General features: G+C 51.4%; 1 protein-coding gene across 2 annotated transcripts in view; it reads left to right on the forward strand.

Annotated features, from left to right (window-relative positions):
• The window catches only part of LOC144170148 (protein 5NUC-like), an 84,024-nt gene extending 74,062 nt beyond the window's left edge, over positions 1 to 9,962 (forward strand). Inside the window, exons 8-9 of one of the 2 annotated variants that reach the window (XM_077699752.1) lie at positions 6,760 to 6,951; positions 9,780 to 9,959. In XM_077699752.1, the coding sequence (XP_077555878.1) occupies positions 6,760 to 6,951; positions 9,780 to 9,889 (302 nt within the window). In that variant the 3' untranslated portion in view covers positions 9,890 to 9,959. Of the gene's footprint in view, positions 1 to 6,759; positions 6,952 to 9,779 lie in introns of both variants that reach the window. The other variant, XM_077699753.1, reaches the window with a different exon arrangement.
• The last annotated feature ends 2,965 nt before the right edge of the window (positions 9,963 to 12,927 follow it).

Genomic DNA, 12,927 nt, shown 5'->3' on the forward strand with positions numbered 1-12,927 from the left:
ACAAACAGACACTAGGAAAATCCCGGGACATCTCCACTAACGTGAAACCTGGGGAGGGGCGAAGCATGCAGTGTGTAAGATAATTCTTGGCACCTTGGCGTTTTTTCCAACGGAGATGAAACCATTGAGGGGTAGAGGTATACATCTTTGCTGTAAAAGTGTCCTGTCTGAAGCGCGAAACGTTCTAGCGCGAGGCGTAAACGAGTGCCCGGGTTTTTCAGTACTGTGATTGCATGAGACGACGGTTATGACGACGACGACAACGTAAGACGCCTACAACCCGAGCCGCGGAGGGGCTTCGCCCCTACAAGGTATTAATGTTTATATCTGAACCGGCTTCCTACACCCGTGTTTCCGGTTCTCGTAACATTTATTTTGCATTTCCAATTAGTACTTAACAAGCGGGTCTACCTCGCAGGAATATATATGCATCACCGGCAAAGATGGTAAATTTAGCGAACGACGTATACTAATGATATCATTTCTCTAAGTAATCAAAAAGGCGCCAGAATACTCCCTTTGGTGTACCACAATTTACTCCAAGGACTTGCCACCGCGTGGAGAGTTTACATGGCCCCTTTGCCAACCGTGGACCAAAAGATGCTATAGAGAAATTTTTCTAGCCCCGTAGAGGTAGATGTCGCAAAAACTCGTACGCAAACAGAGCCTTTTTTCGAGACAAATAATTTTGCCAGATGCCGCCTTGCAGCTTTCCACGCAGAGAATAAGTTAGCGTATACGTCGTGCCCAAGCAGACCTACTAGGGACTCAGTTTCTGCGTCGAAAACTATACCACAACAATCGAAATCAATGGAACTAAGTAAAAAATTAGAGCAGTTGCACTAGTGGTGCAAGGCTGGAAAAACAGCATGCAGAGCTGGGGCTCGACCTAGCTTCTCTCCACACTGCAGCGAATATACAAGGAGAGGGCGCAGCTGGACCCCAGCAGTGCAATGCTGTTTTGAACAGCACTGTAAAACAAAGATCATTAAACTATGTAGAGTGTTTTATTCGGAAGAAATTGCCGTCATCCCTTTCGTCGTCGTCGTCCGATGGCACAGCCGCCTAGGGCAAATCCTCTTGTGGCGCGTCCTCGCCTTAGTAGACCCCCACTTCTTCGTCAGCTGGTCCGGTGGCTGTTTCCCCGTGTGGATCGTGAAGGGGTGGCTTGACAGATTTGTCGTCGTCGTCTTCGGCTCGGCGGACGTGTGGCGCGCCTTCTCTACACGATGGTGACGCCGTAGGCGGGAGCTCCTCGCGTGACGCAAGCTCATGCACGAGCCTGGATGCCACCGGGCGCTCGATCCTCACGGGGCGCACGCTCACGTGCGCTGGGTATTTTTTTTGCTAAAGCCACTGCGTGAAGGTTGTGCCGGGGGAGTTTATTTTTTTGTGGTATTTCTTTTGCGAACACCAACCAACTAAGCTTCGGATTAAACAGTTCTGCTGTTATTATACACAACATAGGCGACAGCAGAAAACATCATTGGACATGCCTTTTTTATCGCAGTCTTCACGACCAAATTCTGGCTTCTATGTTACCATTTAGACATCAGCATTATTGTGAATTGTTACATTCTAGAAGGCGCCCCCTAACCGGGCTCCGTCGCCTCCGTCATGTGTGGTAGCGTGGTGGTCGAGGGGCCAGTGAAAATTGCTGCCTTGGTGATGACGACAAGAAGCCGAAGGCAAACTTCACTGTTTTGCTGCATGGCGAGAGAAGAGCCGATGAAATGCGTTTTATGGTCAACCAGTTATCCCTTCTGACATCAGAACTCCTACAGCGCTTGGACTCTTAATCATCCTGGTGACTCCACCTGTGTCCGGTGTCTTACAGGGGAACTGCAGGGGCCTGCCATCGAAGATTGGCGAGTTAAAGACCCGTATCTTCAACAACAAGCTGCACGCCTGAGCTCTGCCTCTTCAGGAAACAAACGCTCTGCCTGCTATTTCGGGTTTCAGTGGTCATGTGTCCCCATCTATGGTCGATCGTCGTGTGCACGCTGCGGCGCCTCCGGGAAAGGCGGCTGTGTATCTGGCGGCGTGTTACCCGCAAATTCAACTCTCCCTTGAACGATGGTGTAACTCGTATCAGGAGGTAGTGGCAGTTGCAGTCCAATTTACAAGGGCAACAGTGGTTGTCGTTTCTTGCTACGCGAGGCCAGCAGGTGGCTCACCCTCACGCATTAATTTTGGCTGGCTATTGGCTATTCGTCAGCAGTACCCAGGGTGCCCAACTTTGGTGGGTGGGGACCTTAATGTACCCCATTCAGAGAGGGCTTACCCCCTATCAAGTCCCCGTGGCAGGCGTGTGCGGGATGCGTTTGCGGATGCGTCCTTTGTGCTGCTCAACCAGCCCGGCGCAGCGACACGAGAGGTGCAGTATTCCTGCGGGGCGTCTTATGCACCGGACCTCACTTGGTGGTTAGGGCCAGGCACTCCTTTGTGGCACCTGGAGCCCGATTGCTGGGGTAGTGATCACCACCGAATCATCATAGGACTACAACCGTCGCGGGCCCGCCGGCTGCGTCGCAAGTGCTGCGTCGTGAGTTGGGACAGTTTCCAGTCTAGGCTGGCTGCCCCGTCTGTGGAGGCGACAACAGGCCTTGTCGACAGGATACGAAGTGCGCTCGTTGGTGCCACCACTACTACATGGGTGGACGTGAATCGGCCTGCGCCAGACATCGGCCTCCTTAATCTGTGGGCTGCTCGCAGGCAAGCAAATCTTGCAGCATCTCGTGACCCTGCTTCTCCAAACGCCCGTCCGCGCTTTTAGTTCCTAACAGCGAAGGCACGCCGATACGAAAAGGACCTATCGCGCCGTAAGTGGTATACTTGGTGTGAACGGTGTTCCTCGAAGACCTCGAATGCCTCTCTATGGCGAACATTCCGGGCGATGGAACGTGGACGGCGCCCTCCGGATCCGGCTGCCCATGCTTGTTTTGCGGCTAGGCTATGTCCTGAATATTTTGCTAAGGAAGCGGCCAGAGCGTTTTTTTCGTTCTATGATGCGACACCTGTCCGAAATGTATTGCCTTCCCCTCGATTCCTCCGTGCACATGTGGACAAGCCTCCATCGACTTCTGACATTGAAGGTATTGGGACGGCTGTTACGATGGCAGAATTGCTTGCGGCAATAGACTGTTTAAGCGGAAAGCTGCACCTGGTCCAGACTCTATTGCTTACGAAGCCTTCAAGAATTTAAGCAATGATGTGCTCGCTCAGCTCCTCGATTCAATCAACGAGGTATGGCTCAGTGGAATCGTCCCTGGCAGCTGGAAAGCAGCGCACGTCGTTCCCATACCAAAAGCTGGCAAGCCAGCGATGGTGCTAGAAAAACTGCGGCCAATATCCCTTACGGCGACGGTTTGCAAGCTTGTAGAGAAAATGCTAGCCACTCGCTTGTCGGGGTGGCTTGAACAGCATGGGTATTAACAGTCCGCGCAAATCGGCTTTCATCCATAACTTGGCATAGAGGACGGGCTTAGCGTTTGGCAACATCAACATTGTCGTCAACCCGAAGTCATGGTGTTCGGACCATCCTAGCAATGGACATCCAAAAAGCGTATGACAACATCAGTCACGCTGCTATCCCGGACTCAATTGATATGCTCCACCTTCCCATGCGGGTACGGCAGTTCGTCCAGTCATTCCTTCAAGACAGGACATTTGCCATACGCCTTCACGGTCAAGCTGTCGGGTCCTTCGTTCCTGTACGTGGTGTGCCCCAAGGATCGGTATTGGCTCCGACCTTGTTTAATATGGCCTTGGTACCACTGGCATGGCGCCTTCATGATGTACCGGATCTTAAATTTCTCATTTACGCCGATGAAATCACCGTGTGGAGCACTCACCATGACCTGGAAACTCAAGCGAGTTCCCTCCAGTCAGCCCTGGATGTCACCGCAGCCTTTGCCTCTTCGGTGGGCCTTCAGCTATCAACGAGTAAAACAACACACACATCCGTTGCCAACCGCTGGGGCCGCCGAAAGCTAGCTGCTTGTCCCATCCGCCTTCATCGTGCTGGGCAACCACTGCAGGAGAGCCCAGCAATCAAAGTCCTGGGATTGCTGATACACCAGTCAGGAACGGCGACAGCCTGGCTTGCTCAGGCTAAACATCAAGCTGCTCAAACGCTGTCACTAGTACGCCGTATTGCTCCCAAAGCTGGTGGAGCCAGCTCACACATGGCGCGACAAATAGTGAGAGCAGTTTTACAACCGCGCTTGGTATACTCTGCTCAGTTCCACCATTTTACGGCAACACAATGGGATCGACTGGAAGCGATTAACAGAGATGCTATGAGAGCAATTACTGCGCTTCCACGCATCACCCCTACAGTTGCTCTCCAGGAACAAGCCCAACTGAACACGTTGGATGAAATTGTTCATCAAGCTCGGAAATTGAAGACTGCACTGTGTGATTCTGCGCGAGCGTTAATAGCTTACGGGGTCTCTCATACGCTACCAGCCCTACCGCAGCTGCTTACGCGATCTCTCATACGCTACCAGCCCTACCGCAGCGAGTACTTCCCCCGTGGCAGTACGTGCAATTGAGTGGCAACAAACCAACTGACCTTCGTCGTCCAGATTCCAACATTTCGGCGTCTGCCCTCAAACAACGCATCGCCGACACGGATAGCCACCTTCCACCCGGCTCTACCATATTATATACCGACGCCAGTATACAAGATACTGTGATTGTCCCTGCCATTCATTGCACTAGCCATCCAGCTCTCAGCAAGACGTCCAGATTTAAGGTCCCGGAACCTCCATCATCGTTCTGTGCAGAACTTGCAGCGATTAGAGAGGCTCTGATTGCTTTAACCGGAATCACTTTGCAGCCCGGGGCGCGCATCGTAGTTGGCACCGATGCTCTACAAGCAGTCCGCCTACTACGGTTAGTTATTCGTAGCCCTGTGCTGGCTCAGAGTATTCACCAACTTGCGGCAGGAATCGCTCACAAGATTCTGATTGAATGGGTTCCACGTGACCTACTCACAGACCACTGCAAGGCAGACGTAGCAGCCCGACTGGCAGCATCCGTTCCATCTCCGACTTCCCCGTTAGAGCTGGATGATGCCACTCTCCTGGTGACGAGAAAAGAATACCTCCGGCGCTGCACACGTGCTCTCATTCCACCGTGTGCTGCCACCCTCCCCCCGGGTCTTACCCGTGCCGAGGAGGTTGCGCTCAGGAGGATTCGGGTGGGGGTGGTCTTAATTCCCCCCGTGACCCGTCACTGGCCTCAATACCGAGGTTCCTTTACAAACCCTGGTTGCCCAGTTTGCCACCGCAGCGACGTGATCGCCAACCTTCACCACTTGCTGTGGTCCTGCCTCGCCTTGAGGCCGACGAGACTGCGGCACCTTGCGGCGACGGGCCTCCGCGTAGACGACGCCTCCGCATACGTCGCATGCATACATGGGCGCCATCATCGTTCACTCCTTGACTTCATCCGCGAACCGAACATTTTCATTTTCATCTAATCACCATCAACACATACCCCCATATATATGTCCTGTGGCAAAGTAAACGTTCATAAAAAAATGCAGGAACAATACCTTGCCGAGTGAGCTTATAGCAATGCTCGAACAGAGCGACAGCATGGATTCGTTGCGGCAAAATAAATGAAACTATCCACCGAGAGGGCGGGTTTCATTAACAGGAGCCGTAACGGCTGCGGGGCTTTCTAGTGTTTCTAGTGCTTCTGTGCACACGGCTCGAAAACTACAGGCGCACACAACGCTCTTTCCCGAGTTCGTGAGGGCAGGCAGTAGCGGCTCTCGTTTAGTTTGAGAGAGGGGGGGAGAGGAGATATCGGCTGCAGAGTCCACTTCAGCGTAGCAAGTCTCAACACGAAGAATCGTTTGTTTCGTGCTTTGCAGCCGCCGAGGTTGAATCGCCGACCGCGAGGCGCCCACGTGCCTGACGTTCTCCGGCAAGCTGTAACCTGTCCGAGGCGGCCTTCTTACACAGCACAGGAGCACTTGCACGCATTTGCTCCGGTGCAGTACGTAGAACTTGCAGCACGCGCGAACATGGTAGCGGCGCACTGAATCGTAACAGAATGCTTTCACCACACTTGTCGCATGCGGCGGGAGGAGGAGGAGACATTGTGTCGCCATCCACCTCTGCTCTGATGCATACTAGATGGAGCCATGGCCCCAGACTGCTCCCTTCATCCACCCTATAGCCCGTGCCTCACCTCCCTACCCAACCTCTCTCTACTACGCAGTTTAAAGATCAAAGTTGGTAAGTGTTTCGAACAACATAACTGTCGCTAGTGACGCGATGCTTTGTTCAGGAGATCATAAGCACCCCACCTTCACGGCAAGACTGCTGGAAGACCCGTCATTGAGGAAATACAGTGGCCCCTGGAAGGAGGACGCCTTAGCCAAAAGGGCAAATAAATTTTATTTCTCTCTCTCTCTCTCTCTCTCTCTCTCTCTCTCTCTCTCTTTTTATGTAAAAAAAAAAACAACAACAACAACGAATCAACGGTTCATCAAGGTGAGTAGCATTTACGTTAACGAGCCGACGTACGCTTCGAATTCTATAGGTAACCCTCACAGGGATCTCTTTTTACCTTCATTTTTTATGTGCAACCTTATCTTGACAAACCACGGCAGGTTCACTGCGAGAATATTTGGCCCCTCTTTTTTTTGTGCTAGGTTGAACAGTTCAAAGTACCTTGACGTATACACTGGTGTAGTCTGCGTATACACTCATGCTGGCGCCTTATTGATTTTGGTTTCAGGTATGCGGGTAACATACAACTTGACAGAGCCTCCATACCAGCGTGTTGTATCGATCAAGATACTGTGCACGAAATGTCAGGTGCCAGTATACGAGCCACTGGAGGAATGTGAATTTTACAACGTCGTCACTACTAATTTTGTGGCGAGAGGGGGGGACGGATTCACGAAGGCGCAGAACTTCACTGATTCTGGTATGTGCTTGCTTCTGTTACCAATCAGCTGTGATGTGCTTCGGGGGTTTCGAACGGAGGCCGTCTTTCGTCAAAAGCGTCAAATAACAGCTGTTTTTAGGGCGCAGCCCTTTGGCGGCAGCATCTGTGGGGTAGCAGCGGTGGTGGCGGTGTAACCGAGCGAACAATGGGAAGACCGGAAAGTGAAAGAAAGCAAAGGAGACGGCTGCCACGAAATTGTGACGGCAGGGCGCTTCGCCGTGGCGGCGCGATCGCTTCCCCGAAAGGATGTGTGAGTGGGGGGAGGGTAGGGGGCAGCCCCTTTCTCTCACGCAGGACGTAAGCGAAATGGACCGGAGGTTGTCCGTGTGCGCGGCTTCCCCGGCTTGGCGTTCAGGATGGTTTTGGCTGTCTTTCCCTGCTTAGGCAGTGCGCCCACTTTCCAGCACTTGATGCAGTATTTTGCTATGTTCTCGATCGAACCGTCGTCGAGGTTCTTGAGCGCTTTGTTCGTGACGAGGTCCGGGCCGGCCGCGGGGCGGCTGCTGAGGTCGGCCGATCGAGCTTCGCGTTGGATAGACAGACGCTCTTCTGCGCGACGCTCGGCGAAAACGTGAGGGGCGGGGGGGTGGGGTAGGGGGGGGGGGGGGGGGGGGGGGGGCGTGCGCGTGACGATGATGTGCGCTGGCTTCCTAAGACGTAGTTCGCTGTCATTTTCTGATACGCACTTCGCGCCGCCAGAAACCGTAAATTACCAGTACTGCTGTGACTCTCGCCGAGAGCGCGACAGAGCGACGGGAGGGGCTATCTACTTGCGCACGGGTCTTCGGTAGGTTTGATGAAGTTGGCGAGCTGTGTGACGCAAAGTTAGAAAACGGAATAGTGGTTACTGGCTACTTCTCGCCTACCGCGCTCACCAAAGACGTAGTGAACTTCCTGCGCCTCTAATTAACAGACCATCGATTTATGCCAGTGGTCGGGACTTTAATGTAGACATCAAGGCAAACAGAAATTTCTTACCACTCATGTGCGAGATCATTCCCTTCCTCTCCCTCGTAGCGCCTCCCAACGCTGTCACTAGCTCGCGCAGTATTTGCATAGACCTCGTCTTTCAGAACCAGCCACTGGGGCAGCAACTCCAGCATATATCCGTCTATTTATCTGACAACAAGGCCTCCTCCATTACAATCAAGTCTGAAAAAGCGGGTTTACTTCTTTACTTTTTTTTTTTTTTCATTTTCGTTACTGCCTCACTAGGTGCCATGTGCTCTCCTCAAGCGTCTTTTCTTGTTTCCATCGAAAGTCCTTTTTGTGTGCGCGTACCAACTCACCACGAGATGTCGAAAAAGAAGAAATAAAAATGGGCAGTACTCGAAAGCCTAGCCGCTCCCCAAGCAGCAAGCTGAGGGGCTCCCTTTTGTTTATTTCTCCCGAGGCGCCCGCCAAGAATGGCGGACCGGCAGCCCGCGCATGCGCAGATCGCTTCTGGAAAAAGGTGCATTCGTCTTAACCGACTTCGTTTTAGCCGGAGTTCACTGCATATATTAGTGCCGCTGTCAAAGCGTAACTGCTCGCCTGATATTTAAAGTTTGCTAAAAGAACAGCATGGATTAAGGCCGACCTCCATGCAGCGAAATGTAGGCGAAAAGGCGGCGGCCGTTCCACCGCCGGCGTCGAAAATACGGCTGTTCGTCGGCGATCTACGCGAGCTAGATGTCGAACGCGCGGCGGCGAACGCGACCGGAAGCGGCAAACTGCATTTTGAGGCCTCAGCCAATCACAGCCTTGTACTTCCTTGTACTTCCTGTCCTGTCTTCCATCGGCGGCGTTCGCCGCATCACGTTGCATGGAGGTTGGGGTGGACGAAAACTGAGCGGCGCGTCATACCGCGGCGTCCACCGCGCCATGTTCGCCGAGAAACTTCACTACATGGAGGTCGGCCTTTAGTTTACGAAAGCAAGGTTCTCGAATCGAACGTTCAGCTGAAAGAGATGCTCTACGGGGAAGATTTGTACCTGCTTGGAGAGAGAGAGAGAGAGAGAGAGAGAGAGAGAGAGAGAGAGAGAGAGAGAGAGAGAGAGAGAGAGAGAGAGAGAGAGAGAGAGAGAGAGAGAGAGAGAGAGAGAGAGAGAGAGAATAAACATATATGTCTGCAAACTGGGAGATGCGGTTAAAAAACGCCGGCAAGGGCGGACATCTTATTCCCGTAGACCACGTGCCACGACCAGACACTCATTTCAAACTCGTACATCCTTGGCAGCGGTATACGATGATCGCGGCGTGCTGTCTATAATTAATCCGTCTCTCTTCCTGAGTTTATTGATAATCGAATGGTGGTGGTATAAGCGTTTTGTTTCAGTCTAAACGGATATTATTCAGCCGTTTGTCTCTTGCGTGGGCGGTGGGGGGAGGCGGAGGCACGGTGGTGTGGCGCCCTTCTTGGAGACCTTAGGCCCATGCGGACAGTTGCGGGAGAGACATCAGCTCCACCTGGTAATTCAGGTCGCCGGCAGCCGCGTAACCCTTGCACCTCACGGAGGGATGCCGCGGAATTTCGCCTTCAGAGGGGAGGAGTTGTGGTTCCCCATCTCAAGAGGAGAAAAAGAATGACGTTGAGGGGGCGGAATGCCCGTCATTTTAGCCAATTTAAGTGTTGCGTCAGCTTCGATAGGGCATCGTTTGGTCCGAAAAGATGAGGTAGCATTTCTTTTTGTTTACCGTAGCCTTTCGGCACCAGAAGCATGCTGTTAAAATGTGTCATAATAGTGACTTGCTATAAAGCAGTTTTCCGAAGTGTTGTAAATGCAAGCTACCAGCTAATTTTGTTTTGTTGTTTCATTTTCTCATAGGCCCCTTGGATCTCGACGTTCTTGTAGCGTACATAAACAAGACATCTCCAATAAAGACACCAGTGGAAGGTCGCATCACGATATATGGAAATATAACTAAGGATGATTAAAATATTCGAGTACCTATGTTAAAAATTCTTACTAAAAAATGAATAACATCGCAATTCTCGCTGGATTTAATTAATACGGGTACTGCCAGATACGGGTGAATAAAAGTAATGATCGTTTTATGAAAGCTGAGCAGATTTTCGCTGACTTTAACTGCATTCCTCAAGATAGTTTGAGGCTTCAAGTATTATTCCTTTACCACGAGCAAAAGAGGCCCAAAGTACACGAACGAAGATAAAAAATAGTGCTGACATTTCGCGAATAGCCTGCTAATAATGTGTAAGCATTCTTTCCTGCCGCTTTCTATACACCTTTTTTTCAACTCGACTTAGAAATGATACAACTCATTTGTTGAAAAGATGTGTTGGGCAGTGTAAGCAGTATTATGTCAAAGTATGAAGCCTTATCTGCCCCAGTGGAAGTCCTTTATGTCGTCTTCACTGTTATACACAAATATATCGCTGGCGCATCGGGTTGCGCCATGGAAGAAAGGAAGCTTAGGAGAGGCCCCGCTAACCACCGGCGCATTGCGAGAAGTGTGGAAAAAGTGACGCAATTTTTCCGCGGCCATTGTAGGCCGATGACAACCGCGTCCTAACAGCGGGGCCGAAGACCTCCCCACCGAGGCCGTACGTCACTGCGCGGGACAGCCAGTAGCCAATGGACGGCGGGCAAAGACGAAGCAGACTACAGTGGAGCGAGTGAAGGCAGAGGAGGTGGCATCAAAGGCATCAAGCTTTCGCGACATGTCACTCCGCAAATAATGCTTACGCACTAATATCAGTCATATTTTTTTTTGTGTAGTGTTACCAGGGGATCGTGTTGTGGCGTGTAGTCACTAGTCCGCGGCGGCATTCTCCTTTGCGCACGCGTTCCCCTTTGTGTTTTCCTTTGGACGACATCGATGAGAGGCGCCGGTGCCCGTGGTTAGGCGTGAGGTCTATTGGCGGAATACGTGGACGCAGAAGCCACGCGATGAGCCGTCTGGTTTTCGGAATTGGAGTGGTGTCCAGATGTTCACTTGGTGTGTATTGGAATGTAGAGAGCGTTGTGATGCTGCTGATGACGAGTGCTTGCTGCATAGTTTCCACGTCGAAGTAGCGTTAGGTTCCCACGCCTCCTTGTTATCCGACTAGATGGTGACGCGAAAGGGGCCGTGTGTGCGAAGAATGGCGGTGTTGTCCTACGGAGGAGGAGATGACGTCCAGCTAGATAGCTTTGAGTTGGGGAATGAGAGGTCGACTTGCACTGCGGCGCGGAAAATCATGGCGTCACCACGGTTTGAGTCACTGACGTAGTGGATGACATAGAAGAAATGGTCGAAGGCGACTGAAGCATCTGTGCAAATTACGTATGTGCCGGAGTTTAATGAGGATTCAGTGTGTCTGGCTGACACCCCAGAACCACGTGGCCGCGAAATACTGCTGCACAAAACACGTACCGTCTCCGACATGGCGCCGGAAGTCCCTGAGCGCTGAACCTGGTATTCCTGCTAAGGCAACGAACAGCCCTGTGAAAACCATACCCATACCAACAATCCCCTTTGTCATGCCGATCGACAGTGCTGTGCGACAACACTGGATTCGCCACAGAACGCCGAAAGTGTTACCTCCTCGTGTGACCATTGTACACGAGTCTGTAGTGACACCGCCATCATCATCATGAGCGCCACCATCATCATCAGCGGTGCTGGCTCGGGGGCGTCAGCAGTGCCACGCGCCACAACAGATGGAACACGACCGAGCGCCTGGGCGGCCGCATGTCCGCACAGCTCCCACTCCTGGCCGGGCCTACGCTCTCTCCAATAAAATGTATACGAGGCCACCGCACCCTACCGAGTCTGCTTCCTACAAGTCCAAATCCCCCCCCCCCCCCTCCCCCGTAGCGACGTCAACCCTTCGGGAAGTTGCCGTCTGCTCGGGCATCGTGAAGCAGACTTAAAACGGTGGTCCATTCCCTACATTCTACCCCAAACACTTTCCCCTTCCCCTTCCCCTTCCTCTACACGAGGCGCAACTCCTCCCCTAGTCATAGTAAATATTTTAACGCGAAAGCATTAAATGTCCCATTAAGCGACAATGCGGCATGCACGTCGGTGTGACATAAATGTGGGCCAAAGAAACGACCGACAGCGCCAACAAAATAAAAGAAAAGAAAAGCAAATGGATCTTGGATTCGAATCCGGATCCTACAGAATGCGATCCCATAACGCAACCCCTGCTCCATTGCCGAGTTCTTTTTGTCTTTATTCTGTAGTGGCGTGAACCTCATCTGTTATCGGCACCACTATCATTACAGTTAAAGTTGGATGCAACGAACCTCTATATAATGAATTCCTGGATTTACCGAAATTTTCCGGTTCTCCGTTGGCAGCCCCATTTAAACCCATGTGGTTGCAACCTCTATGTAACGAAGGCGTTGCGACGGTTAACCGTGATGTAAAGAATTTGCTACGCTAATAGGCCATTGTTTTTCGCCATTTTTCTGAAACACTGGCTGATGAAATGCACTCTTTTACCGAACTTCGCCCGCAACGCAAACTACCCTGCATTTCCAGCGTGAGTGCGGTGTCGGTTAGGTGCTAGGTCTGCCTGTCGGCGTGTACTCACGAGTCTCCACTGCTATGTGTGGTGTTGGTTTGTCGGGGATGATTTCTGCTGAGAGAAAATACAAAGTTTCTTTTTCAAGACAAGCTCGCAATTTTAAATTCCTTATCTGCCTGGGAGAAAGAAGAACGTCGCTGTCCGGTACAGTATCCCAGCCCTTAGCGAAAAGTAATACGTTTGAAATACGTATGAGTATGCTTGAAGTGCACTTCAAATATGCTTTGTATTTGTACACGTATTTCAGGTGCATTAAAAATTGCATTTTCTAAATTCTTTGTAAATATTTAAAATACGTTATTAAAAATGCGGGGGAAATACAGTGCTGTTAAGTACTCCCAAATAGATTAAGAATGCACTGAACCTCACGAATGTGCGCTTAAGGCATTCAGAACACATTTAAAATGTATTTCTTCCCGCCAAACGATCACGGTGTA

The sequence above is a fragment of the Haemaphysalis longicornis genome, unplaced genomic scaffold, assembly GCF_048455015.1.
Source record: "Haemaphysalis longicornis isolate Haplotype H1 unplaced genomic scaffold, Haemaphysalis longicornis Haplotype H1 scaffold_2, whole genome shotgun sequence".
In the NCBI taxonomy this organism is placed as follows: domain Eukaryota; kingdom Metazoa; phylum Arthropoda; class Arachnida; order Ixodida; family Ixodidae; genus Haemaphysalis; species Haemaphysalis longicornis.